We start from the raw sequence: 27,732 nt of genomic DNA, 5'->3' as shown, positions 1-27,732 counted from the left end.
TTCGGGGGTTATGATTACTTGTTTTAATTATCGACTAATCCACTGTATTCTTTATTTTCATAAGCCCTATTTGGAACTATATATAGTATACGTGCGACAAAATGTTAGACTCCAAGCAAGTAAAAAGAAAAGTCTACATTCTAGTTTATCCTTCCTCTTCCTGCTGGATTTCAAATCCTTCCAGCGGCCCGTGGAAGCTGATGTAGTGAGAGTTGCAGTAGACGGGGGGCTTGTTCGGGCTGGACTGCACTTGCTCAGGCTTCAGGGACGCGAAGGGGTTGACGCCGCATTTTACAATCTGCACCTCCAGCTCAGTCAGTATCTGGAGAGAATACTTCAGCTCCTGCTCGCTGTGGGCAAAACAGAACCACAGGGTCACGTTCCTGACACCTGACTGGCTAGAACAATCGGCACCCTTCCGTTGACCCACGAACACCGGCGTCTGAGTTTTCACTATGACAAAGTGTGCATTTTCCTTTCAGGTTTTCTCGGGTTCAATGAGATTTTTGCTACAGTGAAGACGCCAGCCTCATGGCCTGACCTCCCCACAATTCCTCAGAACGTCTCCACTTTTATCATTTCTGCAGACTTTATTTATCTGGTTAACTCAGGGTGTTCGAATTGTACTAAAGGAAAAAGGGAAATTATTATAAACAAGCAAAAGCGTTCTTCCTTTAATGACTCAGTGCTCTGTTAGAGTAAAAACAAGTAACACCAGGTGATTTTCAAGACCTTGGGAACGGTGTGGAAGGTTGCACATGTAAACTAAAGGGAATTTGGTTTCGAGTTTATGAGTTTTCATCTTACAATCAGTTTTGGAGGAAGGAATTATATTCATACTGTAAATCAGGGCATGGGTATAATGTAATCTTTCTGTAACTAATATCTGCTCCTACTCTGTTCCTGAATTTCCATACATGCAGCACACATGAAGCATATGAAACAGTTCTATGTGCTCAATGTGCAGCAGATATGCTTTGCATTCTTATTTAACTAAACTGACGATCCATGCAGTAGGAACTCGTACATCTTTCAAAGAGCAGCTGAACTCTGCAATAGACTCAAATGGCGTATAAGCACAGGCCAAAGGAACATGGATGGTCTGAGCGATGTATTTACATCAGCATCTTGTATCACGGCCTCGAACTGGGAGAATGACAGAACTGAGAACAGTGACAGATTACAAAGAAGGAAAGGTCCATCAGTGCACCTAGCTCGGTGTGTGTCTACCACACAGCTGTTCTCCGAAGGCTGTCTGGCCTGGGGCAAATACATTTGTGAACTTCTAGATCTTCGCCCAGAGATATGAATCCTGTTTGTGATCCTAAGGAACCCTGAAGATCTTACTTGTACATAGTGAAGAGGGAGGGGATCTTGTAGTCTCGGAGGAGGAGGAGGGTGGGGAGCCATCCTTCAGTCAGGCCCTGTGCGGCGTGGAAACCTGAAATTTCCCAGATATACATCAGCGCGATGCCCTCTGCTATAGAAGCAACAGAGCCCGCGACCACTTCAGGAAATAATCCATCTTTTTCTGGAAACACACATCCCAAAGTGTTAAGCCTTTTTCTGACTCTAGTATTGCCAGTAAGCTTTAAGTGTTCTGGGTTGTAAGTTCTCCACACTGTTCCCGAGCACACCTGTCTCTGCTAATCAGCACAGTGCTGAGAGATGCATCTGCTCTTACCACCTGTTTTGATGGAGCCGGGGGGTGTGAAGAAATGAAGGGAGAGGCCAGCAGTCAAAACAAAATGACAGAAAAAGACCGGTGTGTCGATGCTTTCTCTCTCAGCGCTTGTGAAGTTATTGACTGTAAAACACATCAAAGGCAAGGATGCAGAAAATAGCATTCTCAACTGGCTGCTGCTTAAAAGGTTTGTAGCCAAGTGCGAGGGAAACGGCTTGGAGTGGGACTGTAGGTGTTTCACATGGTGTAACTGAGTGGCTGCACATTTTGGTGATTTTATGTGGAGAGGCTGTATATTCAAATGCTGTGCAATCTCCAATAGCAAAAAGACAAAAGTCCCATTCCAAATTTATGAAGGACAACTAAGCGAAACCGGTTTTTATCAGCACAAGTCCATTCAGATATTACTGACTCCTTATTTGCATAGTATTGAAACATGCTGAATTATTACTCTTACTTGCCTGGAACTGTTGGCCTAGTGAGTCACCAGGTTATTTTATAAGCGGGCTTCAAAACTTTGTTTTTCTTTTCTTGAACTAAAGTCTCAACTTGTTTAAGGTAAATAACATTGCAATAAGAAACTCGCAATGTTTGGGAGGCTCAGATTACTAAGAGCCTTCTGGTCCCCTTTCTGTACGCTGGTTTTGAGATTCCCGGCAAGGCACAGCAACTCCAGCTTCTCCAAAGCTCAAGCGGAGAAACCAAGAATCTGATCCCGGGAGAAACACATCCGCGTTTGATGAAGATTGCCCATTTTCAGAGGCCTGAGGCAAGGATAAACTTTATAAGATCATTCGGGGGAAAAAAAGTATTTTTTCTAAGATAAAAAAACAACAACCAAAACCTTACAAACAGAAATATTGGAATGTTTCAATACGGGAATTAACAAAGAGCAATAGAGCGATTTCACGCCACTGTGATGAGAAAGTGATATACTCGCATCGAAGTATCTTCACCACAGTGAAAAGTCTGATTTTGTTTTCTTTCTTTGAGAATGCAAAATGAGAAAGACCACACAAATTCGGCTCTTTGAGCTTTAGTTGAGGGCTGAGGGTGTCGGGAGGAGGTGAGGAACAAGAAGGACAGCTGGAGGGGAGTGTCCCTTCCCCATCTTCACAGGAGCGTTCTCTTGCAATCACAGTCCGTGCCCCCGAATGTCTCGGATCTTGGCGTGAGCTGACCTCCTGCAGTCAATCCACAGGCCCCAATCAGCTGGTGACAAGTCTCCGGCTGCCAGCCTGGAGTTCTGTCAGGTGCTATGATAGGGGCCAGAGCTCCTACATTTATCTCTCTCCAGTCACGAGGTGGAGACAGAGGTAGGGGGAAGGATCTGGCGAGATAGGAATGGGAGAGATCTGTGCTTCTGCAGTCTGTTCACCAACAGGCTAGGGAAACTCGGAATCGGGAGATGCCTGTTTTCAGGTCAGCTGGCACCGGCCGCGCTGTTTGAAGCCCCACTACAATCTGGCCTTATTAGGTGCGGCACAACGATTCGGCCCCAGGGCTACAGTATCGAAACGAGAGACAGCAGGCATCCAAAGACAAAAGTGAGGGCTGGCAGGAGATTTTTACACGCTTTTTTTCAGTAGTAGTGTGTATGGGGTAGAGGTCTGCTACAGTATCGGGGTTCGGGTCGGTTTTTCACGTACAACTTCGGGCTCGGGGCCGGGTTCGGGTTTGTTTTCCAACAGGTGAAAATGAATTATTATTATTTGGTGTTTTACATGTATTAGCCGGAATACGTAAAACTCCTTTTTTCCCCCCGGGCCCGCTCGCGTTGTAAAACCGCGCCGGCGAGAATCCGTCTCCGGGTGCGCTCGCGTGGCTACGCACTCTGAGAGGACAAGGGAGTGACCGATTCCGAGTTTGGGGTCGTGTTTGGGTTTCAAACTTTGCCAGTGCCGTTCGGGCTCAGTCAGGTCGGGTCCCAAGGTCTGGGGCGCGCGGGCCAGGTGCGGGCTTCAATTTCATGCTCGTGCAGACCTCTGCCAGCTGCGGGATTTGAACTGGCAACCTTCCAGTCACTGGCGCAGATCCACAGAGCCACCACTCCATGTGTAGGACAGCACACGCAGACGTACGGTATAGCGTGAAGCAGATTCGGGACAGCAGGGAGAAGCAGCAGAAACAAGCTGATAATTCGCCACCTTGAAACTCTTACAGAGGAACACGTGGGTGCAACTTGGCAACGTTTGGCTTTACCTAGTTGAAAAGGAATTAAAAGCTCTCGTTTATCAGGGGAAAATAAACAGAGGGCATCGTGTCTCCATCCTGACATGTGCAGTGCCCCTGGGGGCCTTGAGAATGCAGGGCAGGGAAGTGAAAACTGGCATTGATTTTTTTCACCCTCTTAATACCTCTTTCATTTGTTAGCGCCAGCTGCGGTCCTCAGGGAGGTCGGAGCTAGTGACAGACCCTAGCTGAACAAGCTCTGGCACTACGTGGAGAGCTATGCAAGGCAGGCGGGCAGGCGAGCGAGGGCTGACCCTCCAGTTGTTGCCCTCATGAATCACCCAGACGCTGAATAAAAGTCCGGAGGGCTGCACTCTCTCTTTCAATGAATTACAACCTGAAAAGTGAGCTGAGGGGAGCCGGCGAAACTGCTGCCTCTGCTTTTCTTAAAGAAAACGGGCAGCTTCGGCCTCGAATGCGACTGCCGAGCGATATCTTCAAGAGCGTGTTGGCCGGGGCCCCAAAAAACTTCGGTCAAGACACAACGCTGTAACTTTTTAGGTAAGGTTCCCTTTTTTTTTTTTGCTGGAAACCGGACGCTAGCTCCTGCTAGTTCCAGTTTTAGCTAGCTGGTCCTGGAAGCAGGCAAGGAGGCAGACGGCTATGGGTATCGTCAAACAGGGATTTATGGGATTGAAGAAACCCTAGATGACCAGTGATGAGGACCCCTGTTTGAGCTAAAGAACATACAAGACCCAAGTCACCTCAGGCTCCGTGGAACCTCCACCATAGCAGCCAAACCTCTGAGTCCTCCTTACCTGGGTGGAAGCCGACAACCAAATCGGGCTTCGCGGCCTCCTTCTGCTCCACAAGTTCTTCCCAGAACTGGTGGTAGAGGCCCTTGTAGGCGCTGATGTAGACCTTCCCCCGGGGCCCGAGAGCCTGCAGGGGAGGCCTCAGCACGGGTCCGTCCACCACCTCGGGCCCCACCATCACCACCTCCAGCCCCTGGTGCCCGGGGAACATGCGGCTCAGCTCGTCCAAGTCTGTCGTCCGGGCCCCCAGGGTCTCGCTGTGGGAGGCCCCCACCAGGTGCACGGTCAGCGCCCCGGAACCGGGGTCCAGCCCGAACAGCCGCAGCCCCAGGCCCAGGGCGAGCGGTCGGGACAGAAACTCGCTGGCCACCCTCTTCACCGACTCCCGCAGCTCCGCGTCCCCAGGTCGCGGCTTGCCCGCGTTGTCCCACAGGAGCCCCATGTGGCGACAGGCCAGGATGGCAGCCAGGCGGGGTCCCAGATCCCCTTGCATGAAGAACCAGTCCTCCCAGCCGCCCACCTCCGCCAATGGCCTGGGCCACTGCACGCTGGGGAAAGGGATGTCTCCTGTAGAGAGAGGGGAATGGAGTCAGGCTGCCTCTGACTGGGCCCCGAGGTGCATCAATTGAGCCGATTTTTAAAGGTCTGCAGATCGATTCAGCCAAACCCGCCAGTCAGGGGTTGTGGTCGCACTGTGGAAGAATTTGCCTCATTGCTATTTCTCTTGGTTTAGTCTATTTTTCTCATGGTCCAGAATGCTTAACGCCAACGTGAAACGCGGCTGCCTTAATCGGTGAGGCCAGACATGCCTGAACACTAACCCTAGTTCCTCGCCAGGAGCCACGCGCTCACCTGTGAACACGAGCCACTCCACCAGCCGGTCGATGGCCACCAGTCTGAGCTGCTGGCAGAACTTCTTGTGCTCTGGCCAGTTCTCCCGCTGGCACTCTTTGCTGCAGTAGTACACATTCTGGCACCTGAGAGAGAAAGTTAAAGGGTGATAGCGCACTGAAGAGACAGCACTACTCGGAACTCAGGAAACACGAACACAGGAGCTCTGCAGGGCATTTGGCTACTTGTCTGAGTTTACGTCTGAGGCACTTCTTTACACAGAGAACTGTGGGAGTCTGGGGGAAGCTAGCCAGGCATGCTGCTCAAAACGAAACCCTGGCTTCCTTAAATGGCTGATGCCTAAGAGCAATCAGCTCAGAGATTATGAAGCCTATTTCATTCTGCCAGTTGGCAATTCCAAATCCGAATAATACTAGGACGCTTGCAAATGAGAATTGATAAGGATTTGGGATCCATAAAGTACTGGACACGAGGCGTGGCCCCATTTATTTGACCTTTACTTTCAATATTCTTAGAGATCCTTAGAGATTCACGATGAATTTTAACGGGAGAAACTGGTTCATCCTGAAGGACCGATAACAGTACACCAGGGCTGTACATAAAGCATGCCTGCACACATGCTGCATAAATAGGAGCAAGTAAAGGCTTACTCCACGCTGAAAAGAGAAGAAAAGAAAAACAACGCTTCGGCTGTGAAGCTAGGTTACTAGGGTGCTGCCTAAATAGATACATAACCACTGACCAAATTAAACTGACCAAACTTTTTTATTTTTGGATGGATGTAATGCTTTTTAGGTTGTATTTCCTGGATACGGATTAGCAACACATCGACTTAGTAAAAAGCAAAAAGCAGTTAAAAATCATTGAACCGGTCTATCGCCTCAAATCCACACATTAAGGGTAACCTTAACACTCGATTTTACTACCGCCTGTCATCGTAAAAGGCGCTGGTGTGACTTTTCCTCAGTGCCCTGCTGACGCCATGGGAATCCCACTGCTCTCGGGGGCTGCTGGTGCCATAAAACCTGACCTTGCTTCGGAATTTTCTGGCCGCCTGTGCCAACATCTGAGCCGGACACAGCGTTCTCGCGAGCCAGGAAGGACTGCAGCAGCACGGAGCCGACCGGCCATCACCCGAGGGATTGAATTAGCGGCTCTCGGCAGCCGCCTGTTAATTCACGCCACCATGCCGAGAGCCCCAATCCTCATTCGCCCTGACTCACTGTCTGCGTGAGACCAGGAGCCACTTTCCTGACTAAGAAGACAAAACCGGTGCTGGGTCAGAGCTGCAGCATAGCGAATGCAGAGCGGGGACTGGAGTGAAATTTAACACAACGGGATCTGCGCTGAGCTACTCCAGCAATCCGGGACCAAATCAGATTCCTGTGGGGGGGGTGGATGTAAAAGGATGCTCGCATACATCTAGAGTTAAACACGAGGTTGGGAGGAGATCCAGAAGTAAACCTGAGAAAAGGACTTCAGAAGCTTTGCTGCCACCCAAGCATTCAGAAGCAATTGTGGGGTAGAGATTCAAGCACACGCTGACACCTGTAGGTAATCTGAACGCATTACAAGTGTCTCCCGTGAGAGGCAGAGGCAGCTGAACTGTCTGGGCTGCCGCAAGGGTCTGACACACCGAAGGTCGGGAATGAGAGACTGATGCTCTGTGCTTGAGGTGGCACTGACAGCTCCTCCGCTGCCTGTCTGCAAAAAAACAGACCCGGTCCTGAGTCAAACAGCTTCCCAGCTTCACCTAGTCTCATCTTTCACATGCTCTAAACCCTGTTCCTGGAGGAGCACGGCGTCTTCAGCTGAAATATTAATCAGAGGCTCATTGATGCCAGCTTCCTATTTGAGGTTCAGTCGTACACTTGCTCGCAGCTTTTAAAAAGACCCAATGACAAATTCCCTTCAATTCTGGACCAGCTTCTGAGTTTCCGGACTCCCTTTTGGAAGATCTCCAGAAGGACAAACCACTCAATGTGGGCGTGACAGATACAGCGTCATTCAGTTCATTATCAACTGATCGATTCTAAAGAGTCAGAATTAACGATGAGCTCGTAAAGGAGAGGCCATGGAAAGTTCTGTGTGCTAAAATTGTTATAATAATAATAATAAAAAACTGTATTTTATATAGCGCCTTTAAAGGTGGCTTCTCAAAGCACTTACGTGTGAAATAAAATCTAAACAAGCAAGCAGATCAATGAAGTCAGCGATTTGTTCTGGAGATTCAGAGTTCAGATGGACTGGAAACCAACAAGCAGTGCTCCTCCAGCAGCCAGGACTGGAGTCCTCTGCTTTAAGAAGTTAAACAGTGGTAAAAATGACTAGTAAAAAACTCCAATCACTTTAGGCATTTATACTGATATTATGCATTGTGCAAATACAACCTCTGTATTGTCTCGATTCAATAGTTTGCAGATTATTTACATGAGCTCCCACTCAGCTCTGTGTGTTGAAACTTCAGGAAAACAAGATGTTATATTTCTATTGGGGATTTATAGAGATAATAAATGAGGTAAAAATTCTTCTTTGCCACTACTGTCATCAGGGCTCACAGACATGAAAACAGACAGGGAAACAAAAACACAACATCAGGAAAATCGCAGAGACATTCAAAGATAAAAGCACCCAAGGAAACATAGCATTCCGATGAAAGCTGCAGGGAGCTCCGTTACATTTCGAAAACATCAAGTAATAAGCAGCCCTGTGACTAACTAGACCCATGCGGAGCCAGTCTTTCCAAACAGATTACAAAGTTAAAAATACCTCACCGTCCCTTTAAGCTGAGAAGTGAAGAAATAAATTCCTCGGTGCTGCTGTGCTGTCTTGTTCTCGGTTTGGTCAGTGTTAAAAATGTATAACTAATAAAAACTGGTTAAAACAAAAAGATAACATAGTATTGAACCTTAGGATTTCAGAGCTATGTCTCCTGGAGAGCAAGCTGGGGTATGCAAAAAGACAAATTCCTAATACAAGAAATTGTATATGGCCAATAAAGTAATCTTATCTTGTCTAAAGCAGTTCTGCATGGCATAATATTAAATATCGTAGTAAAACTGCTTTTAAACTGGCTTTGCACTAAGGTTAAATCTTTGTGAACAAATAAGAAGTAAATAAAAATGTTTTTTTGTACAGAGGAATACATACAGTACTGTAGAGACCCTACCCTTCTTGAAATGAGAGTTTTGAGTGAACACCGGTAACAGACTTCAAGAAAAATTGAATATATGTCTAGTTAAAAAAAAAGAATTGGGTTAATGGTTTGATTGACCATTCAGGTTGAGAAAAAACCCCACTCAGTGGCAATTGAGTTTCAGACCTGTGATGCAAACTGAAATGTAAAGTCCTTCCAAATTATACTACAAAGTAAAAAAAACCCACATAGAGCCCTTGCAAGCTGATGAGTGGAGACATGACCTCCCTAATTCCATTGTCTCCACTGTGCTGGCCAGGGATTTTACAGAGCTGTGTTCTGGGATTTGGAAAGCTGCCTTTATATTAGCCATGAATCCATAGACTACGTGTTAGGAAGATCACTGTGAGATAGTGGCGAAGTGCAACTATCTCAGACCAAAGCCAAACTGTTTAACAGCCTCAAGGAAATGGGCAAGTTAATGGTTGTTTCGATTTTCAAGAACGGGACGACACACACACAGAGCCGGATAAAGTGATTCGTTCCTGGTTGGTGTCCGTTGCCACTGCAAAGCTTTTTTTTCTGCAGAGGGATTGCAGCAACAAAGCCGGCAGCTGTGAGGGCTGACACGTTTTAGGGGTGCTGGCAGGGTTTAAGATGTGTGCAGATCAAAGTGGCCTCACACAGACAGCCACACAGCCTTCATTAAAACCCAGCTCCTAAATGCAGCTGCTCAGTCATCAGCAGGGGTGAGCAGACCCAGGTTTGCCTGCAGTTGCTGGAATAAATTGCCTAATGAATTGTGCACAGCGCAAGAACATAAAAGTGTCACATAGCACGAATGCTCAGCTCATACTGGAAGGTCAACGTTCACAGAGGTCTGACATTTGCTCCTATAACTTGCAGGGTTGTATCGATAACAGCGCAATGGGAATGGCACCGTCCAGTTTAAAGGAGGATTCTTCATTGCTGGAAACAGCTCGTCTTTCTGTCACTGGCTGCGCGATTCGGGAGCTTCCCAGGTTGTTGACCCCTGGGAAGAAGGAGTAACCAGACCAAAACAAACGTTTTCCAGGAGGGAGGCCTGGAACGAAGCACACACCACATAACAAAGGTGACAAACGAGAGGAGATGTTTTCAGTCCGCCCTGCTCTTTCTGGGTGCTGGGAGCTCACTGGAGCCAGTCGTGTCTCGAATGTTGACAGAAAGGCAGGTGGGTTGGGTGTTCAGGCGTGAAGGAAGCAGAGGTCCTCTCCTCCTGACCCTCTCCACTCCGGCTCTCCTGATCCCCCGAACGGAAGGGCCCAGCCTCAGTGGCCGCCCCTGTTCAGTGCCGCAGGGTCTCCCCCTCCGCCTCCACTCACCTCTTGCAGCGCCTCAGAGCCTGGGCCGCCGTCAGGTGGGCCGGCAGCTTCCTGCAGGCCGCGCAGAACTTGAACGTGTCCTCCATCCTCTGGAACATCTCCCTGTGGGAGCGGAATCCGAAACTGGCCCCCAGGGGCTTGCCCTCCAGCGCGGCCCTGTGGAGGAGAGGGAAATCGGCCCAGGAGGAAAACGCACCGCAGGTTGGCAATCGACTCGGGTTCAAAGCCCACCCTGCCAGGCCCTTCTGATCCGGTCCTAAACAGGTGTGCCGACACCACCAGGAAGATCAAGATAACCTTTCACAAGAATGCCGTGACCTTTCAATTACATGCTTAAAATCTAAATTGAGCCTCCTTAATATGGTTTTCCTCACAATTTTGGGCATTAAGGGCGGAGCTGTGGCTCTGTGGCTAAGGATTTGCGCCTGTGGCTGGAAGGTTGCCAGTTCAAATCCCGTGGCCGGCAGAGGAATCCTACTCCGTTGGGCCCCTGAGCAAGGCCCTTGACCCCAGCTGCACCAGGGGCGCCGTATAAATGGCTGAGCCTTTGCTCTGACCCCAAGCTTCTCTCCCTGTCTGTGTGTCTCATGGAGAGCAAGTTGGGGTATGCGAAAAGACAAATTCCTACTGCAAGAAATTATATATGGCCAATAAAGTGATCTTATATCTTATTTGGTTTTGATGTCTACCTTTTAATTTGAATTTTGGTTTCATTACCAAACAATTGACGGCGCACACGCTCGGTCTCCTGTACCTGTAGTCCTCAAAGCCTCTCATGTTGAGCTTGTTCAGGATGACCCGAGACAGGCCTGGGACGTTGGCATCCATGGAGAAGAAGCCCAGGCGGTCAGTGTAGACGCTGTCTGGGATCGGGGTGCCGAACCCAGGCTCGACTGGGCTGACATCAGCGGGACTGTGGGCCATTCTCAGCACCAAACCACGCTGTAGGAGCGAGCCAGAGCAAGAGGCAGTTTTGCGAAGTGCTTGGTGTGTGATCATTAAGATATATCGCTCGAAGGAGCACAGACCACGTTTGCAGTTGGGGGAAAAAAAAGCTTTTACGAAATGAGGCCGAAAAGAGATTTCACTCCCATCGCAAAAGAAACGGGAACAAATTCAGAAAACTATTTTGACTGCACGGCAAACAAAATAGCATTCATCTGCATATCCTCAGATGTCTGAGGTCAGTCCCATTTATGACAGGCAGGGCTGGGGTCAGAATTCTTTGACATGCTTTCGAAGGCTGTCTAGTGGGAAACAGAAGCCACAAGACCTTCCAAATTGTTGCACTATAGGGTACAGCAAATCAGGGCTTGGAGCCCAATTGGTAATGTATTTGTCACAAGCTATCCAACTTTTGTTCACTAGATCCACGGTACATTTTTCACATGACAATCAAACTGAAACATTTAAAGTCAAAAGGGGTCTCCTCCTAAGTTTCGCCTGCTCTGAATGCCCGATTCGTGACTGCACCCCGAGAACACAACAAGATTGAATTATTTCAAAGTCACGGAGGAGGTCAAGTTCTTAACTGTAACTTGGAAGGTTCGGGCAATGCGGCCAGCTTTCAAAAGAAGAGGACAGCCAAGAAAATCGCAAGACTCCCAGGGCTGTAGAGATCCCAGACTGATTACCGAGGGTCGAGCTTCGGGCAGCTGGGCTAGGGATCGCCCTGTGCGTTCAGCTTTGGAAACGAAGGATCCAGCAGCACGACTGACTTCACTCCCATAAAAAACAGTCCTTTTATGGAGCGCTGGAGCACTCTCCCCCTGTAAAAACTCAAAGCCCTCAAACACGAGACTGCGGGGGGCTGTGGAACAGCTTGACCTACCCTCATCACACTCCCACAGCTAAAGCACCAAGGAAACACACCGAGGATAGTGTCGGCATCCCACCAAGAGCACGACAATGGTGATGTCCATAGGCTGGAAGTCTCTCGGATTGTTTTTTTAAAGGAACCACAAACTAGAGATTTTAAAAAAGCCGCCACCTACCTTTCAGGTTCTGTAGTGGGAATGCCGAGTTGTCGGTGTCGGAGAAAGTGCTGCTTGTGGGGCAGGGCACTGTAGAGGTGAGTGACAGCTCTCTGGGCTGAATTTACAATCCCCTGCACGAAGCCAAAGAGTTCCTCCAGTAATTCCCTTTCTGTTCTATTAATACCCAGATGCTCCCTCCTCCACCCTTTCCTGGAGGTTAGGGATTCCAGATGGCTGAGGTGTGACAGACACTTCTGGGAATAGATGGGGGTCTTTCTGTGCTACCGTACATCGTTTCCTCACCACCTGTGGAACTCGAGTGAGAAGCGCCCCCTCTAGTGGGCACACTCTGTATTTACACCCTTGCGGCCAAGAATCTCACAGGAGGAAATAATTGGGCAAGTCATGAAATAAAAGGTTTTGGCAAATCAATCTCAATGAAGTAGTTACTGAAAGTCTGAAATGGAGCCAGAGAGAGAGACTCAAATTAAACTGGAGACAATGTACCGACGCTGGAAAAAAAAAACGCCAAGTTATTTTTTTTAATTAAAAAACAAAACTTTATTTGGTCCTTTAGAACCTGAGTTTGCAAACTACCCATACATACATAGAGATCTGTTTCTTTCCTAAAATTGATAAAATAGTCCATATATCACATTCCTGCCTGATAGTGTTTCATTTTATTTTGATTTTGTTATATTATATATTTTACAAGATAAAACTATTCACAGCTTGGCAAAGATTAGGTGTGCCTGTACAACTTACAAAAAAGGAGGAAAACCATGCTTCGGAACCTGCAGCTTGAGAAGACACAGTCACTGGACATTCTCCACAGAAATCAGGGGTGTACGTCTTACTTAAAGGGTAGTTTGTAACAGGCTTCTATTCACTGGAGATGTTTTTAAAGGGCTTGTTGGTGGACAAATTTCACCCAGCTGCTTTATGCAGAGTTCTGAAACAACCAGTTTCTTCAGCTTTTACAAAATGTCTCCCCTTGCATTTAATCTTTTAACTCCCCAGTGGGTAGACGTCCAACCTTACACATCAGAAAAAAGAACAAATACACACGTTTAGCATGTTAGCTTGATGAAGACAGGAAACAGTAGTTTTCTTGTGCTTTTCTCTGATATAAATATTCATGAATGAAAATGGACAGCTGGTGAGCCCACAGACATGTATGCTACAGGGACAGTGTAACATCTTTTTCGGCAAAAAAGAAAATGAGGTGATGGTTATGTTTCCGAGAACAAAAAAGCCAGGAGCAGAAGTCTCTCAGGGCCTCCCTATAAATAATGCCAGCTTTTCAATTTGAGCAGTCAGATTTTCTGTTTAGTTGGTAACACACACCCAGCCAATGAGCAAGACAGAGTCTTAGCACTGTCAGCTGATAAAAGAAAACATCTTTTTTATTTAAAACGTCTGAAGTGTGCTTTGGAGTTCCAGTCACATTATCAGTACTGCTTCAGGCCAGATAATGACACCCTCCCAGTCAGGGGATACTTTTGATCTGTCCTGGCGATGTTTACTTATTAATAGGTTTAGTTTCCTTGACAAGAAACTCTTTCTTTATTCCATTTTAATCTTCATTCTCTAGATCACCAGCCCAAGCCAACGTTCAACAGACGCGGTTGTGTTCTGCCAGGACTCTAACGACACTCTTGCTCGTGTTTTGCTGTGGGGGTGGGGTGGGGTGGAATGGGTAAGGAAGATCCTTCTTCTTTTCTGTGGCTGCCCTGAGTCCACATTTTAACCCAAGGTTCTGCCCTGGAAGCTGCAGCTTCCCAGTCCGGATATTTTTAGGAACAGAACCTGCCTCCGAGTGAAAGACGACTCCATAAGCTGTGTCCTCTGGAGAGCTTTCTACAAAGAAAAGAGATCGATTTCCAAAATAATCTATTTAACCTTCATTTAAGATGTCAGACTGAGAGAATGTCTTTCGGTTTGGTTGACCAATAAAAGGATAAGGGGCGCAAGGCTTTACTGACTTTACTGGTGTCTTCATATTAAATTCTAAAACAGCCCAGCAGGGCTTGTGATATTATTTCCAGGGGGCTTCCTGCGCTGGGGTATGTCTGGATGTTGACCCAATAATGATTCAGGAAAACACCATTTCCTAAACAGCTGAGAAAACAGCGCCTCTGATCCCAGAGACAACAGCTCCCTGAGCCGAGATTGACAGGGCCTGTATTAAAAACACGAGACCGGCGACTGACTGAGTCAGCTCAGATAAGGGACCGCTTCACAGTCAGTGCAGGAGCTCTCTTTCAAAGCCCAGTTTCTGGATGGAGGTGCTCTTGATCTGAGGTGATGAAGGGCCAACATTCAGCGGGTTTCAGAGAGGGATCTTTACATCCCTACCTCCCTAAGTCCTGATTCAATTAAGTGAATAATTAGATCCATTTATTAATTAAGAGGTGTTCATCTGAACATTCGGAATCCTGCACACCGGTTTTATCAAACCGTTTTGCTTTAAAAAGCCCCCCCAAAACGAACCAGCTCGAACCTTTCACTTTACTGCTGCTTAAACGGTCATGTGCTTGAGACGGGGCTCAATGCCAACCACAGACTTGGATCTCGATTTCCTACAGCTCATCTCGGGTTTAAGAACAGCTAACAGGTCGTTCAGTTTGACAACGTGCCAAGTTAAAATGACAGAAAAATGACAAACCATAACGTTAACGGGAGGGAGAAAAAAAATCAATTTTTTAAAAGCAATTTAAAACCCATTTCATACCATTGTGGCTTTAATCCGAACCCCTTGGAGATAAATGACTTTCTTTGAGGCGGCACTCCTAAAGAGCACTTTGCTTTTCTGCACTGAAGTCATCAAATATTAACAAACCGGTCCCCGAAACGAGGCTCCGTCACTGTTCGAAGTTAATATGAGAGGAAGGGGGAATGACATGGAGATGGAGCATTAAGATGTCAGGACGGAAAGGAGCCCTGCGTTTCTATGTGTAGCTGACAAAGCTCTCTTCCTCTCCTCCTAGCTTTCTACTGTCTGTCTCTACCAATTCTGCTCCCAGCAGCTGGACTGGGCGATGGTGTGGATCCCTAAGACAGGCTTTTAAAGATGACCCTCCTCTGAGTACCAAGTGCTGTCGAACACCCACAACAGAACACAAACCGCTTCACAGAGCCAGAGGAAGGCTAGGCCATTCGAGAGGCAGAGTTTATACTGTACGGTATCTAACACACCGGCAGACAACATTCTGATCCCTCTACTACAAAGCTTAGTGCACTGTGCTCGGTTCAGGCACACTCTGTGTTACTTTTCATGCTCCTCATTTCTTTGAGCATACAGAACATTTTATTTGATTAAACAGTTGTCATAGCCGCCTGTCAGTTATCTCAAACCTGTCAGCCAAAAGTAATGGACGGTCTTCTTCGACAAGTTTTAACTGTATAATTTAGACAGCTGGTCTCCCCTGTTATTTCCACGGTGCACTGAGACCCTTTCGAAACAAGTGCGGATTTGGAAGTGACTCCGACTGCGCAGGAGGCCAGCCTGTGGCACTTCAGGTGATCTTGCAGGATTCCACCTCGCTGACCACCTTCCCCCAGCCTCTTAACACTTCTAACCCCAGCAAGACATTCGCAACCTTTGAGTCAGTCACAGCCTCTAGGAAAAAAGACGGCTGGGGATCAAAGAGGAGGGGTTTAGCTGGAAATAGCCCAAAATCAAATCGCAGCAAAAATAAAAAACAGAGAGCAAAAAGGCAGTGAAAAACGAAAACGGCATGCTTTCGCTAGTAGAGGATCTCATCAAGACTACTACTGTATCTTTCGTACAAAGTATGTTTCTCATTCTACATAGTGGGGAAAAAAGCACAAGTGTGCAACAAAGAAAACAGATCCACAGGTTACTGATCAAGACTGAAGAAAGAGTGGAAAGAATCTGGATTTTTCTTTCCTTTGGATGACCAATTAGCGTTTGGCCATTAAGTCTGCGAAATGCAAGCACTGGCCACTCTATCGTCCTTCACGTACAATCTTTAAGATCTCAGTGACAGCAGCCCTCCCAGCATTTCTATGCATTTAAAAGACTATATACGGTCAGTGATATTCGGCGCGCACTGGGAGCCCCAGGCACACCGAGTTAAGAGATCTGTGGGTGAAGGAACAATGCAGGCATGTTTTGTGAACCTGAGGAAACACTCTTTGGCAAGAGTGTGTTATGTTGAGAATTCGACAGTGAAAACAATAAAAACACGTTGTACCCATGAATCCATCTGGCTCTAATTGTGCCAAACGGGTTCAGAACACCATGAGAACAGAAAGCTGCACTGCTGGACTTGCTTATATTCCACCGCAGCTGTGCAGCGCAGTAAAAACTCCGTAGCGGCACTAAGATTCTCTCAAAGGGGTGGCCCCATCCACTCGGTCTTTCTCATGTCTTCTCATTCCCCAGACAGGCTACTGATCCATAGATGGTGGCTCCAGAGAGTTCATCTTGTGAGTGGGGCGGCAGTGACAGTTCTGTCAAAGGGGCAGCACGACAATGCAAATGCGGGCTCAGTGGTTGGCATGATCCCTTGATCCGCCGATCCGCTGATCCGCTGATCCTCCGATCTCCCGATCCCGTCAAGCCACTGGGAGAAGCTGGAATGGAGCCGACATCAACCGTTTTGCCTGTCTGATCTGTCGCAGGTGAGCGCAGTCTGGGTGAGGGGACGGTGGCGGGGGGGTGATCACCCCTGGTCTGCGCGTCTTCTCCGCTCCCCGGAAGCTTCGGCGTCATCTCGCACGGCCCCCCCCCCGCCTCAGCTGCTCTGACACGGCACGTAAAAAAAAGTGCAAAGCGCCCCCACAAAAATATTTGGCAGGACAAGTCTCTCTGTTAAAAACAAAAAGCCGACAAAAAGTGCTGCTCTTCGGATTCGTCCCGCGGAGTATAAAAGGGTTCTTTCCTAGAAAAGGTGAGATTCTACAGGATGCGCCCCCCCGCCCCGTGCGGGAAGCCGTCGTCATAGCGGCCGCGGGCGGTGCAGCCCGTCGGTGTCGGGGGTCAGCGGGGGGCTGTGCGTGGCCTTGGCGGGCGTCCAGTCTCCCAGCGAGGCCTGCGCGGCCTTGCGGTGGGCCAGCCTGTGCGTGATGGAGAAGCCGGCGTTGCCCTCCAGCTGGGACAGGACCACCAGCACCTGCCTGCGGGGGGGGGCAGAAGAAAATGAGCATAAGGACTTGCCGCGGCCTGGTCGTCCAGGAGAGCCCAGGACGCAGGCGGATGATGCCTGCAACCAAGCTGCCACGCACCGGGCTAACGCTGGCAGCAGGCTCACTGGACACAGACACTGGAAGGGTTATGAGGAGCAGCCATTGTGCTTGTTTTCAGTGTGTGGAATTCTATGTGAAGTATTCTCTGTGTAATTTATTTTTTTGTAGTTAAGTATGTTACTTGTGATACTGAACTAATAATTCCTTGTTACCATCCATCTAAGGAACCCTGAAAGACTTTCTCATCCGATCTTTGCTAAAATACTTTTCAAACGTCGCCACAACTGTATAAATCATAATCATAAAAATTTCCAGTTCTGGCATATCTGTACTTGAAAATCTCTGTTCTTTCGGCTTGCCTTGAACACCTCTTTTTCATTTTCCATGTTGGTAGATGCCCGGATTATTTATTGGAAACAAAACTAAGGGCGTCACAGACTCCGCTCGGCACAGCAGGTGCTACTCGGTACCTGTGCAGTGGTGGGACGCTGTCGATAGTTTTCAGGCTGCCCCGCGTCGACACCACGTTGAAGCTGTCAGTGCAGTCGCAGGACACGTGGAGGTAGTACTTGGGATGCCGATTCTCTACCACAACAATCAGCCCTGCCCAGCCGTGTGTCAGGTAGTAGCATGTCATACCCTCCCGGCCCTGCAGGGGGCGATCACAAAAAGAGACAGATTAAACCCATCTAGTCAGAGATCTCTCTGCCCCTTAAGCTTTGTTCTACTTGAGACAAGAAAAACAAGCCTCTAGAATCCTTTCTGTACTTATACTCTAATATTGCTTCACTCCATAACACAAACCGTAGTCATGACTGCACAACACAAAATGTAACGAGCAGCTCGTTCAGCTCCTCCCTCTCACCTCATGCCTCTCCCCCTTGTTTTCAGTCAGGTGGATGATGGCGTCAGCTAGGGTCGTTGCCACGGCGTCGACCTGCTCCACCATGACCTGCCGGGAGCTGTAGATGGCCAGGATGTGCCCTGGGAAGTCCTGGCTGGGGCGGACACTGCTGGTGGGGCTGGACACTGCAGCCACAAAAGAAGAGGGAACCGGGGTCAGAGCTCCTCTGGGAAAGGGGGTGGACGTTGAACAGGTTCGGCGGTGTGCGACATTCTTTCAGGGTTCAACCGCAATGGTTGTGTGACAACCCTTTCAACTGAAAAACAAATAAAATCCTACTCCCCATTTCAACATTGTATAGAAAGAGGCAGTGTGTCCTTAGGCAGTCCTAATTCAATGTGGTCTGGCTTTAAAAATGGAATATCTTCAAATTGTTCATTTCTTTGGGCTTCTTCATTATGTTTTGGTAGAGAAGACAGGAACTTTACAGCAGGTGAAGCTGGAGTTTACAGTGTCAGCCAGGAAAATGAAGTGAGCGTACAGTTTAATAATAATAATAATAATAATAATAATAATAATAAACCTTACACTTATAAAGCACTTTTCTGGACACTCCACTCAAAGCTCTTTACAGGTAATGGGGAATCCCACTACCACCACCAATGTGTAGCCCCACCTGGATGATGCGACACACACACACCAGCTCTCAGTGGGGAGGAAAACAGAGTCATGAAGCCAATTAATAGATGGGGATTATTAGGAGGCCATGACTGGTTAAGGCCAGGGGGAAATATGGCCAGGACGCTGTGGTGACACCCCTACTCGTTTCGAGAAACACTTCTTTTTGAGAAACACTCTGGGGTTTTTAATGACCACAGAGAGTCAGGTCCTCGGTTTTACGTCTCATCCGAAGGATGGCGCCTGTTTACAGTATAGTGTCCCCTGTACTGGGGCATTAGTTCCCACACAGACTGCAGGGTGAGCGCCCCCTACTGGTCCCACTAACACCTCTTCCAGCAGCAACCTTAGTTTTTCCCAGGAGGTCTCCCATCCACAGATACCGGCCAGGCTCCCGCCTGCGGAGCTCCAGTGGGCTGCCAGCTGGGAGCTGCAGGGGGATGCGGCTGCTGGCTAAGTTCCTCACCAGGAGTGAGCGGGGCGCCGGTCGGGCTGGTCTGCCAGTGGTTGAAGGCGCAGCAGACCACGGCGTACTCTCCGGGCTCCAGCATCACGTCGCAGCCCACGAACTTCTTCACGGCGCGCTTGCTGTGCGACAGCAGCCGGCCCAGGGTCAGCTTGTTCCCGGTGCCGAACGAAGCCCGGAACACCATGATGCACAGGTCCAGGAGGTGACTGTCGGCCGTGTCGGAGCGCCTGGAGAGCACACACACACACACGCACAAACACAGGGACACGGTCTCAGCCTCAAGCACCAGAAGGACCATCGGTGCACAGCCCACGCCAGGGTGCTCATCGCCCTGACAACAGGGAACTTTTTCCAGAGCAGATTCTGGTGCACCTCAGTGAAAAACAAAACACGCTCCGTCTGATTTTGTTTTGTCAATTCTGCAAGCAAATAGTCATTGTGCATCAAAACACGCAGAGAGATGTCACGTTTAAGCGTGCACCCTGCAGAGGTGTTCAATCTCAGTTCGAGATTGAGGGAAACATGCCATTGGACCAGGGGTGCACGTCTGGATACAGCAGTAGATGATCTTTTGTGAGTGTATACAGTATACAGATGCGGAAACGACACTTTGCACATATGCGGGCATTTGTCAAGTTCTTCCCCGGCTTATCGAACTCCTGTTATTAACTTCTTTAGCCTCCACGACACAGGGGAGGGACAGGAGGAGTCTGATCTCCCCCTTCCCGCCTTCTCAATGAAGTATCCAGATCCAGGAAACCACGCAAACGGAGAACATGGGAAGCTTATTTGGCTCCGGATCCAAAAGTTAGCAAGTTCCTCAGAAGGTCCCTCGCCTCTCCTCCCCGCCGCCCCCTACCTGCTGCCCTCCTGGAAGAGGGCGAACTCCAGGGCGGTCCGCTCCAGCACCGTCAGCGCCGTCACCGTCACCGGCCCGCAGGCCCGGCTCGGGAAGCAGCCCTGCAGTCGCACCTCCTGCCAGTCCGAGTGGATCTTGCAGATGTCCACCGAGTCGAAGTACCTGCGGAGGGGGGGAGAGTCAGAAAAGCCCCTCCTGGTGAAGTCAAGCCCGCCGCTGGAAATGCAGGGGTGCGTTCCAGCTCCGGTTACGTACGACAGTGTGGGGCACCGTGACAAAGCAGCAGACAAGCTCAGGACTGAAGAGAAAGCAAGCAGAAATACCGCGGCAAGTCAAATCCAAGTGGGAAACCTTATCGCAGCTTGTGCATGCAGGGTTTTAGCTTAAGCCACGGGCTGGATGGCAATGCGACACACACTTTATCGTGCGAGCTGAGGGTTGAGTACGACTTCCCCAGACAGATGTGCGGGACAATTCCCGAGAAACAGCACCCGGGAGACTCGAGTCTTCTGTCTGCTGACCGGACAACCTACAGATAAGATGCTGTCCATGTGGCTGTGGTGTTCAGTTCCATTTGATTTTCTTTAGTTGTGCAGAGTCAGTTCTGTGAGCTTTACCGCTGGACTGATCAGGCTTTTCAATGCCTCATTAATGTTATCGGGCTACTAAGGCCCCCGAACATCTTCCAGTGTGGCTTATTAAAACTACAAATTTATGGCGGTTAACAGTAGCACATTTTGGGCAAATGCCTCTGATTAAAAGCAATGTCAGTCAAAACGCCACGATTCCCACTGGGGATCCTGTATTTCAAAGTCAAATGACTTTTACTGAGCAGACGCTCCCAGATGACACAGCGTGATTCTAATGTGCCCAAAATATTTTACTTCATCAGACACTGCTTCAGCGAGACAAGAACAACAGATGGCTATAATTAAAAGCAGAAGCAAAAAAAAAAAAAAAACAGACTGAAAATCTCCTGATCATTCTTAACTTCAACTCCTACATCAAATTTAATGAATTTCCTGCAGGAATGAAATGCATTTAAATCCTCTTACTGTTCAGTGTTACAGTACTGAATACATTTAAGGTTGGCATATTCTTCACTCATCTAGATGTTTTGCGTTAATGTTCTAGGAGGTCAGCCTTTGAGTATCACCCCATAAGAAAGTAAGCTACAATATTAAAGATCCTGTCCTTGTATGACAGATGAAGACAGTTCTAGTGCTTGTGCTAGACTAAATCTCTTTTGGTGTTATTGATGTCATCATAGCTGCCATAAATCCAAATAATTCACACTTCAAGTTCTGCGCAGTGACTAAGTATTAACACAGATCCCGTGGTCCTGAATCCCAATAGTAACCTCTGCAAATTACAAACTGCGAAAACATCGAGATTTATTGACTTCCTGGGGCATTACGAACACCGCACTTGCGGTATTCAAGGATGGACAATTTCTGAATAAAACATTTTCCACCTCAGCCTTCGGCGCTCATCGGGCTTGGTGCCAACCTTCCTTTCGTAGTGTTCAAAGATAATTTTAACATAAATACTGCAGGAGTTGGGGATATGTAAGGCCCAGCTCATTGCCGCTGTGAAAGGAGTTTCCAGACTTTCCAGAACAAAGGAGACTTTTTCCTGACTATCCATAACAAGTCAGTTGCGTTCCTCAGAAGAAAGCTGTTTCCATCACTTGTTGCTGTTCTACCACTTAACACATCTCAGGTTGAACACCATTTGAGATTCCTGCTGTAACACCTCAATTTCCCTTCAGGATCAATAAAGTCTTATCTATCTACAGTATCTATTCTGTCCTGGTGGTCTTCTGTTTAGATGCCTATCTAAAGCAACACGTATTCAAATAAAACCAAGTTGAATAGGAACTGTATTATTGTTACACATAATGGATGATCACCTTTCCAATTTGTTTCTCCCCTGCACATTTTCTCCAAATGAGCTCCGAACAGTCTTCCCCAAAATAAACATCTTCTGAAAGAAGAAGGTGGCATCATCACTAAACTAAGGGTAAAGAAGAGCAGAGGTACTATGCGTCCCACAGGAAACAGAATGGATTTAATTAAATTAGAGGAATGTGCAAGAGGATTTTTCAGCTGTGAGTCAGCCCAGCACAAATCAAATCAAACTTCATTAGCACTTCAATTTTATATCATCTTTCATGGAAAGCACCCTTCCCCAAGTGCTGTAAGGACAAGGCGGTGCCGAATGTGAAATGTGGCTTAGCAAAGGATAAACACACTGCAGTAGCAAACAGCAATAATATATCCGTTCAAATGCCTGCTGATCATTACCAGTCAGATTGTCAAAACATACCGCACACCGACAAACATTTAGAAATAAATCCCAGCTGCAAATATCTTTTGATGCCCAGTGCAACCCCTACTAAAAAAAAAAAACACTGATGTAAAGAGTCATTACCAGTGCTAATCCATCCAATTTGCGACTACTGTGGCTAAGGATCTGCGCCTGTGGCTGGAAGGTTGCCGGTTCAAATCCCACGGCCGGCAGAGGATTCCTACTCCCTGAGCAAGGCCCTTAACCCCAACCATTCCAGGGGTGCTGTACAATGGCTGACCCTGCACTCTGACCCCAGGCTTCTCTCCCTGTCTGTGTGTCTCATGGAGAGCAAGCTGGGGTATGCGAAAAGACGAATTCCTAATGCAAGCAATTGTACATGGCCAATAAAGTGACCTCATCTTATCTTACAAGGAAACAACTCTTTCAACCGCAGTGGATTTGAGAAGGAATTACTGGGGCTTGCCACACTGACAGACTATTACCACTAGAGGGTGGTGTGCTCTCAGTCTACAGAGACTATTTTCCGCACCAGAAAGTAATTAAAAACACCCTGTAAACAACTCCTTCGCACAGATCAACAGACGGCATAACGGGTGAGAGAGGACTGCCCTGCAGCCCACCTAACAGAATATGAACATTCCCTTATTAAAAATGAACAGCAAGGCTTTCTGAAAAGCAATTTTTGGCACACATAACAACAGGCATGAGACTCTTTGATAAACGTCTGAGGTAACAAAGACCCCAAACGACCTACGTACAAGTGTGTTACTCAGATGCAGAAGACTTTTTCCTTTGCTAAGAAAAGCGTAACTGTGTGTCATTTGACATCACAACAAAGGAGCGCAATGACTAAGAAGCGTTACTGATTTTTCTGTCTTTTTAAGAAGCTGAGCGGGAGGTCTGTTCTGAATTTTCTGAGGGACCGAAAGCCATGAGAAAAGGAGAACAAACGCTTGAGAAAACAGGGTCCTTTGAGTGCTTGCCTGGTAAAACAATCTGGTCTGTTAATCTTTCGACCACACACAATGCAGCATCATGACTGTTGCAGCAGTGGGCTCTGAAGTGCCTGTAACTTTCCACACCTGATGATAATTCTGCTGGAAGCAGTGAGCGAGCAGCACAGTGCATTGGACTCTAAGGGTGAATGATGGAAGCTGACAGGGACTATAAAGAAAATGCATTAAGTGGTGACTCTGGAGGGCTCTTGAGTGGCTCCAGCAGCACAGGGTGTTAGTTCAGATCACAGGCTTGATAATGCATTTCCTAGACCGGGCTTGGTCACAAGCTAGCTCTGGTCAGGATTCCCTAGACAGTGGTAAGAAGCTGTCAGAGAATCACTGGGTTTTGGGGAGCTTGAGTCATCGGGGGTACTTCAGCTTTGTTATATACTGTAACCGTGACATCTAGTACTATCCCTCCTTCAATTACTGCCTTTGTTGTGGGTTCTGTGAAACTTGCAACACAAAATATAGCAGAACGTGTATCAGAAGGACGCTCTGTTGCCTGTTGCAGAATCTGCAAAGCTCAGGACGATGCCCTTGACTTGGGTGCTGCTGTGTTTTCCTTCACTAACTCTTTTTCGGCCCGTCTTGCTGACAGTCAGGCTGGTGATGCTCGTGGTCACTCACTTGATGAAATCTCCGTACTCCATCCAGAAGACGCCCTCGCTGCTGCCGTGGGCCATCAGCTCGTGCCGCAGGTGCTGGGGCCAGTCAGGCCACTCGTCAGACCAGCTCCCGTTCCAGGAGAACCTGCCCCAGGGGTTGCGCAGCCGGAGCAGCCTGGGGGAATAGGAGAGGCTGGGGATGAAGTAGGCCTGTTGGGTCTGACCTAAACATCACACAACCTACCCTGAGAGAGGGAAATTTACCTTCAACTGCTACATATTAGTCAACAGACGTCCAGAACTGACCCACAGTTAAGCCTTATTACTGTAAAAATGTAAAAAAAAAGCCTCAAACATTCCAATAATATACCAGAACAATTTAGGAGACAAATCTTATAAAAAGCTGTGCACTGTTCTCTCTCTCCTAAGCCTTTGGAAAAAACCCCCACTGAATCCATTTGAAAAACACTGGATATCAGCAGCAGAAAAACCCTTGATCTTTTAGTTCATTTCATAGCAAGACTTCGGCCCAGAGCAGTACTTTAATAGCTCAATTCACACTTAATTCATCACTTGAAGCTTGCAGCAGAAGACTTCTCAAATCTTAAATTCTCAAAGACCAGCTGAGATGAATACCGGAGCTGAAATGAGATGGACAAGCCGTTTTCCTGCCCCTCCTCCTCGGACTGCAGCAGTTTCCAATCCCACTAGCGCCCCGTGCCAGCCAGCGCCCTCCTCACCTGTACCCCTGCACGTCCCGCACGTCCAGGATGGAGTAGGCATGCCGTGGGCGCAGACCCAGGCTCTCGTACACGGTGTCGTCCACCTTCATGTTGCCCCCTCCACAGGAAGCGCCCATCAGGAACCTGGCAGGCACACAGGGCGAACAGTAAGACCTCAGACACTCGCTACACAAATGTCTCCATCCCCATCGTTTATGTGCTGAAAAAGCTTAAGTACCCTAAAACTTGATTTGCAGGGAAACTGAACCATAAATTCCAACCTGATCATCACAGGCTTCCTTAAAAAATGAACACATACAATTTACAGACACAAGCAAGGAAAACTGGACGCTCCTATGAAAACTTGCGGGTGTTCAAAACTTTTGACCCATGATCTCCAAAACTCACACTGAAGTTGTGGTTTTAAAGGATTTAGAATCAAACTAAAGCCTTGAAACTCCACATAAGGGCATTAAATACTCTGCATTTTGACCTGGCCCAGTATCTGCTGTGAGAGATTAATTGTCAAGAGAAATGAATCTGTGACGATCAAAGATGTTCCTTCGATGGAGCTTAGGAAAATCAAGACTCCCACACCCCACATTTTCTTTAACAAAATGATCCCTGACAGAAACCTGCAAAACAACCATCATTCCCCAAACAACTTAACAGGCTTATTAACAAGTCACTGATCCCTCTTTGTGTATCTATGTATCCCTCTTGAGTAAACAGAACTGAAAAGTAGAAAATGACACAGAGTTCAATACAGTTCACAAAGAAAAAATACCCATTCGTTTTACTTGTTAATCTGGATCACGTCTCTGATTGGACGGGCGGGGGGGTAAAGACGTCTTCCCTCAAGAAATACGAACACAAAACAAATAAGGATCGAGAGGGATAGAGCAACCGGTGAACTCTAACCACCAAGCTGGAAGTCAGAAGGAAAAAATCAGAAGTTCAATTTTTGAAACAAATGTTAAAATCTGAAATGACATGAACTTGAAAGAAAAGTGCGCCGCAGCTCTTTCAGGTCCTGCAGACGTTTCGCCGAGCATCATGGAAATCTGTGCCCCTGGCTCTCTGTTAAGGCCATCGTTGTCAGAAGGCGATCGCGTCTCTGAAGAAGCATTGATTGCCGAGGAATCAAGGAAGCGCAGCTGCGTCCACACAACCTCCGTGGCGGCTGGAGCCATCGGATAAACAAAACTGACTCCCGCGCACACCGCGAGAGCCCCGCCGAAGCCAACTGGCCTTCATCTTTGTAGATACCGTCCACAAAAAAAAAAAATCAACAATATTCTGTTAATTCCTCTTTTCTCTCATGCTGCTCACTGAAGTTTGAAACCAGACTTCTCCGGCTACCGGTCGTCCAGGATCTGAGCCCGAGAGAGCTCGTTAGTCAAGGCGCCCTGGGTTTGGGTTTTCAATGTTGGTTTTTCAGATACTGTATATTCCGGCATATGGTTCTCCGACGTAAGTAGACCAACAAGACACCAGACGAACAGTTAAACAAGATAAGAGGACACCTAGCTACAGCAGCTTTTGATCTGAGGATCACATCCAGCCATTTCTTGAAAAAAACCTTCAACAACAGGTGGACTGGAGCAACTGGGGCAAAGACCCTCACTCAAAGGTACAAGAGCAGTGTCTGCGGTAGGGTCTCGAACCCGAACCCAACCAAGTCTCAAGTCGCTTTGCTTGAATGTTGCTGCATAAAGCCTTCAGACCCGCCGCCCAACCCATTCTAATCACATGCACAGTGCTTTCCAGAAACACGTGCAACTGGCAGTGCACGTGCAGAAGCAGTCAAGACATTTGTTTTTGCATCATTCACGGTGCCTGCTATGATGCGATGGAATATGTCCCTGTAAAGCAATGTGCACTGATTATAATGTCTTGTTTAGGAGTCATGAAGGGCCTTGAAGCTATTATGCAGCATCGCCACAGAGACTGCCCCCACTACAGTGCCCCAACAGAAGCTTGAAAGAGTTCATTCCTATGCTCTCCTCCCCCCAAGCTCCGTCCACCCGGCCCGTCCCTTGCACGGCTCACCCTGCCTCCTTGGAGCTGAGCATCTTGGCCCAGATGAGGTCGGTGTCGATGGGCTCCTCGCGGGGGTTGGTGGAGCTGACCTGCAGCATGAGGCTGTCGCAGGGCGCCCCGGTCAGCGTGGCGAGGCCCTCGATAGCGCGGCCGGCCTGCAGGGCGAAGTAGGAGCCGTGCAGCTTCGCCAGGGCCTTCTCGATCAAGGCCACCCACAGCTGCTTCCGCTGGGCCTGCGAGAGACGCAACAACGCAGAGCTTCACACGCGTCATTCCTTCTCATGTTTTGGAGCTGTATGGTAGCCATTTTAAGAAACATAATCGGTAATGACTTTTTCCCCCACTGCATTTTGATTATTCCTGGTTCCACAATGGGCATGAACCTGGATTACACTAGTATGGCACGCACTCCCACACACCAGCTCACAGGGACAATTTAGAGACCCCAGTTCGCTTAACCAGACTTCCTACAAAATGACAAGGATCAGAAGCACCTGAAGAAAACCAGCAGGACAAGACACTCTTCAGAGCAGGTCCTCACCCAGCTGGAGTCGAACCCAGAACCCGGAGCTGACACGCTTATCTACAGAGGTTTCGGTCATTTGACGTGTTGCAAACTCCACAGCAACTGGCTAAATAATCTCGATTCCACCTCAGCACTCTGCGTTTTTGGTACATTACTGGGACGAGATCCAGTTCAGAATTCACAGACCAGACCAGAGTGTACAAACCCAGAGTGTTCGTAATGACTAGGCGGTCAGGTAACTTTGGTTTAATGTCTCATCGGAAAGATGGCCCCTCCTACAGCACAGTCCATGCCTTATCACAGCAGTGGGGAGGCATTTCTGGCACATTGTGAGGTGCAGTCTTAAAAACAGGGAATCCTGTATATATACTCTGTGGTTTTTAAAGAACAATACAAATCTAATCCAGATGAAAGAAATCTCAGACATTTGTGAATCACCTCCCGGGGATTCCCAGTCAC

The 27,732-nt window shown here is 48.0% G+C and overlaps 2 protein-coding genes across 3 annotated transcripts in view; both read right to left on the bottom strand.

The window, feature by feature from the left end:
• LOC102697567 (putative protein MSS51 homolog, mitochondrial) lies at positions 1 to 12,280 on the bottom strand. The gene is made up of 7 exons (XM_069180886.1): positions 12,018 to 12,280; positions 10,778 to 10,965; positions 10,024 to 10,179; positions 5,524 to 5,648; positions 4,675 to 5,238; positions 1,348 to 1,441; positions 1 to 350 (listed from the first exon to the last, which is right to left on the bottom strand). The coding sequence occupies exons 2-7, from the start codon at positions 10,945 to 10,947 to the stop codon at positions 146 to 148; spliced, it is 1,314 nt and encodes a 437-aa protein (XP_069036987.1). The 5' UTR covers positions 10,948 to 10,965; positions 12,018 to 12,280; the 3' UTR covers positions 1 to 145.
• A 258-nt stretch (positions 12,281 to 12,538) lies between these two features.
• The window catches only part of capn15 (calpain 15), an 85,940-nt gene continuing 70,746 nt past the window's right edge, over positions 12,539 to 27,732 (bottom strand). For both annotated transcript variants that reach the window (XM_069181063.1, XM_069181062.1), the window contains 8 exons: positions 26,757 to 26,980; positions 24,723 to 24,848; positions 24,005 to 24,157; positions 20,064 to 20,225; positions 19,202 to 19,431; positions 18,079 to 18,242; positions 17,684 to 17,862; positions 12,539 to 17,144 (listed from right to left, as the gene is read on the bottom strand). In XM_069181063.1, the coding sequence (XP_069037164.1) occupies positions 16,967 to 17,144; positions 17,684 to 17,862; positions 18,079 to 18,242; positions 19,202 to 19,431; positions 20,064 to 20,225; positions 24,005 to 24,157; positions 24,723 to 24,848; positions 26,757 to 26,980 (1,416 nt within the window). In that variant the 3' untranslated portion in view covers positions 12,539 to 16,966. The remainder of the gene's footprint in view (positions 17,145 to 17,683; positions 17,863 to 18,078; positions 18,243 to 19,201; positions 19,432 to 20,063; positions 20,226 to 24,004; positions 24,158 to 24,722; positions 24,849 to 26,756; positions 26,981 to 27,732) is intronic.

The sequence above is a fragment of the Lepisosteus oculatus genome, chromosome 19 (assembly GCF_040954835.1).
Source record: "Lepisosteus oculatus isolate fLepOcu1 chromosome 19, fLepOcu1.hap2, whole genome shotgun sequence".
NCBI classification, from domain to species: Eukaryota; Metazoa; Chordata; class Actinopteri; order Semionotiformes; family Lepisosteidae; genus Lepisosteus; species Lepisosteus oculatus.
Note: the sequence above shows the minus strand (reverse complement) of the source record. Positions and strands in the feature narration are given on the sequence as shown.

Excerpts from the sequence above, each read along its gene's own strand:
- LOC102697567 (XM_069180886.1), bottom strand. The coding sequence starts at position 10,947 with ATGGCCCACAGTCCCGCTGATGTCAGCCCAGTCGAGCCTGGGTTCGGC. Across the intron at positions 5,649-10,023 it reads GCTCTGAGGCGCTGCAAGAG|GTGCCAGAATGTGTACTACT; the intron begins GTGAGTGGAGGC and ends TTTCTCTCTCAG. Across the intron at positions 1,442-4,674 it reads GGTTGTCGGCTTCCACCCAG|GTTTCCACGCCGCACAGGGC; the intron begins GTAAGGAGGACT and ends GGGAAATTTCAG.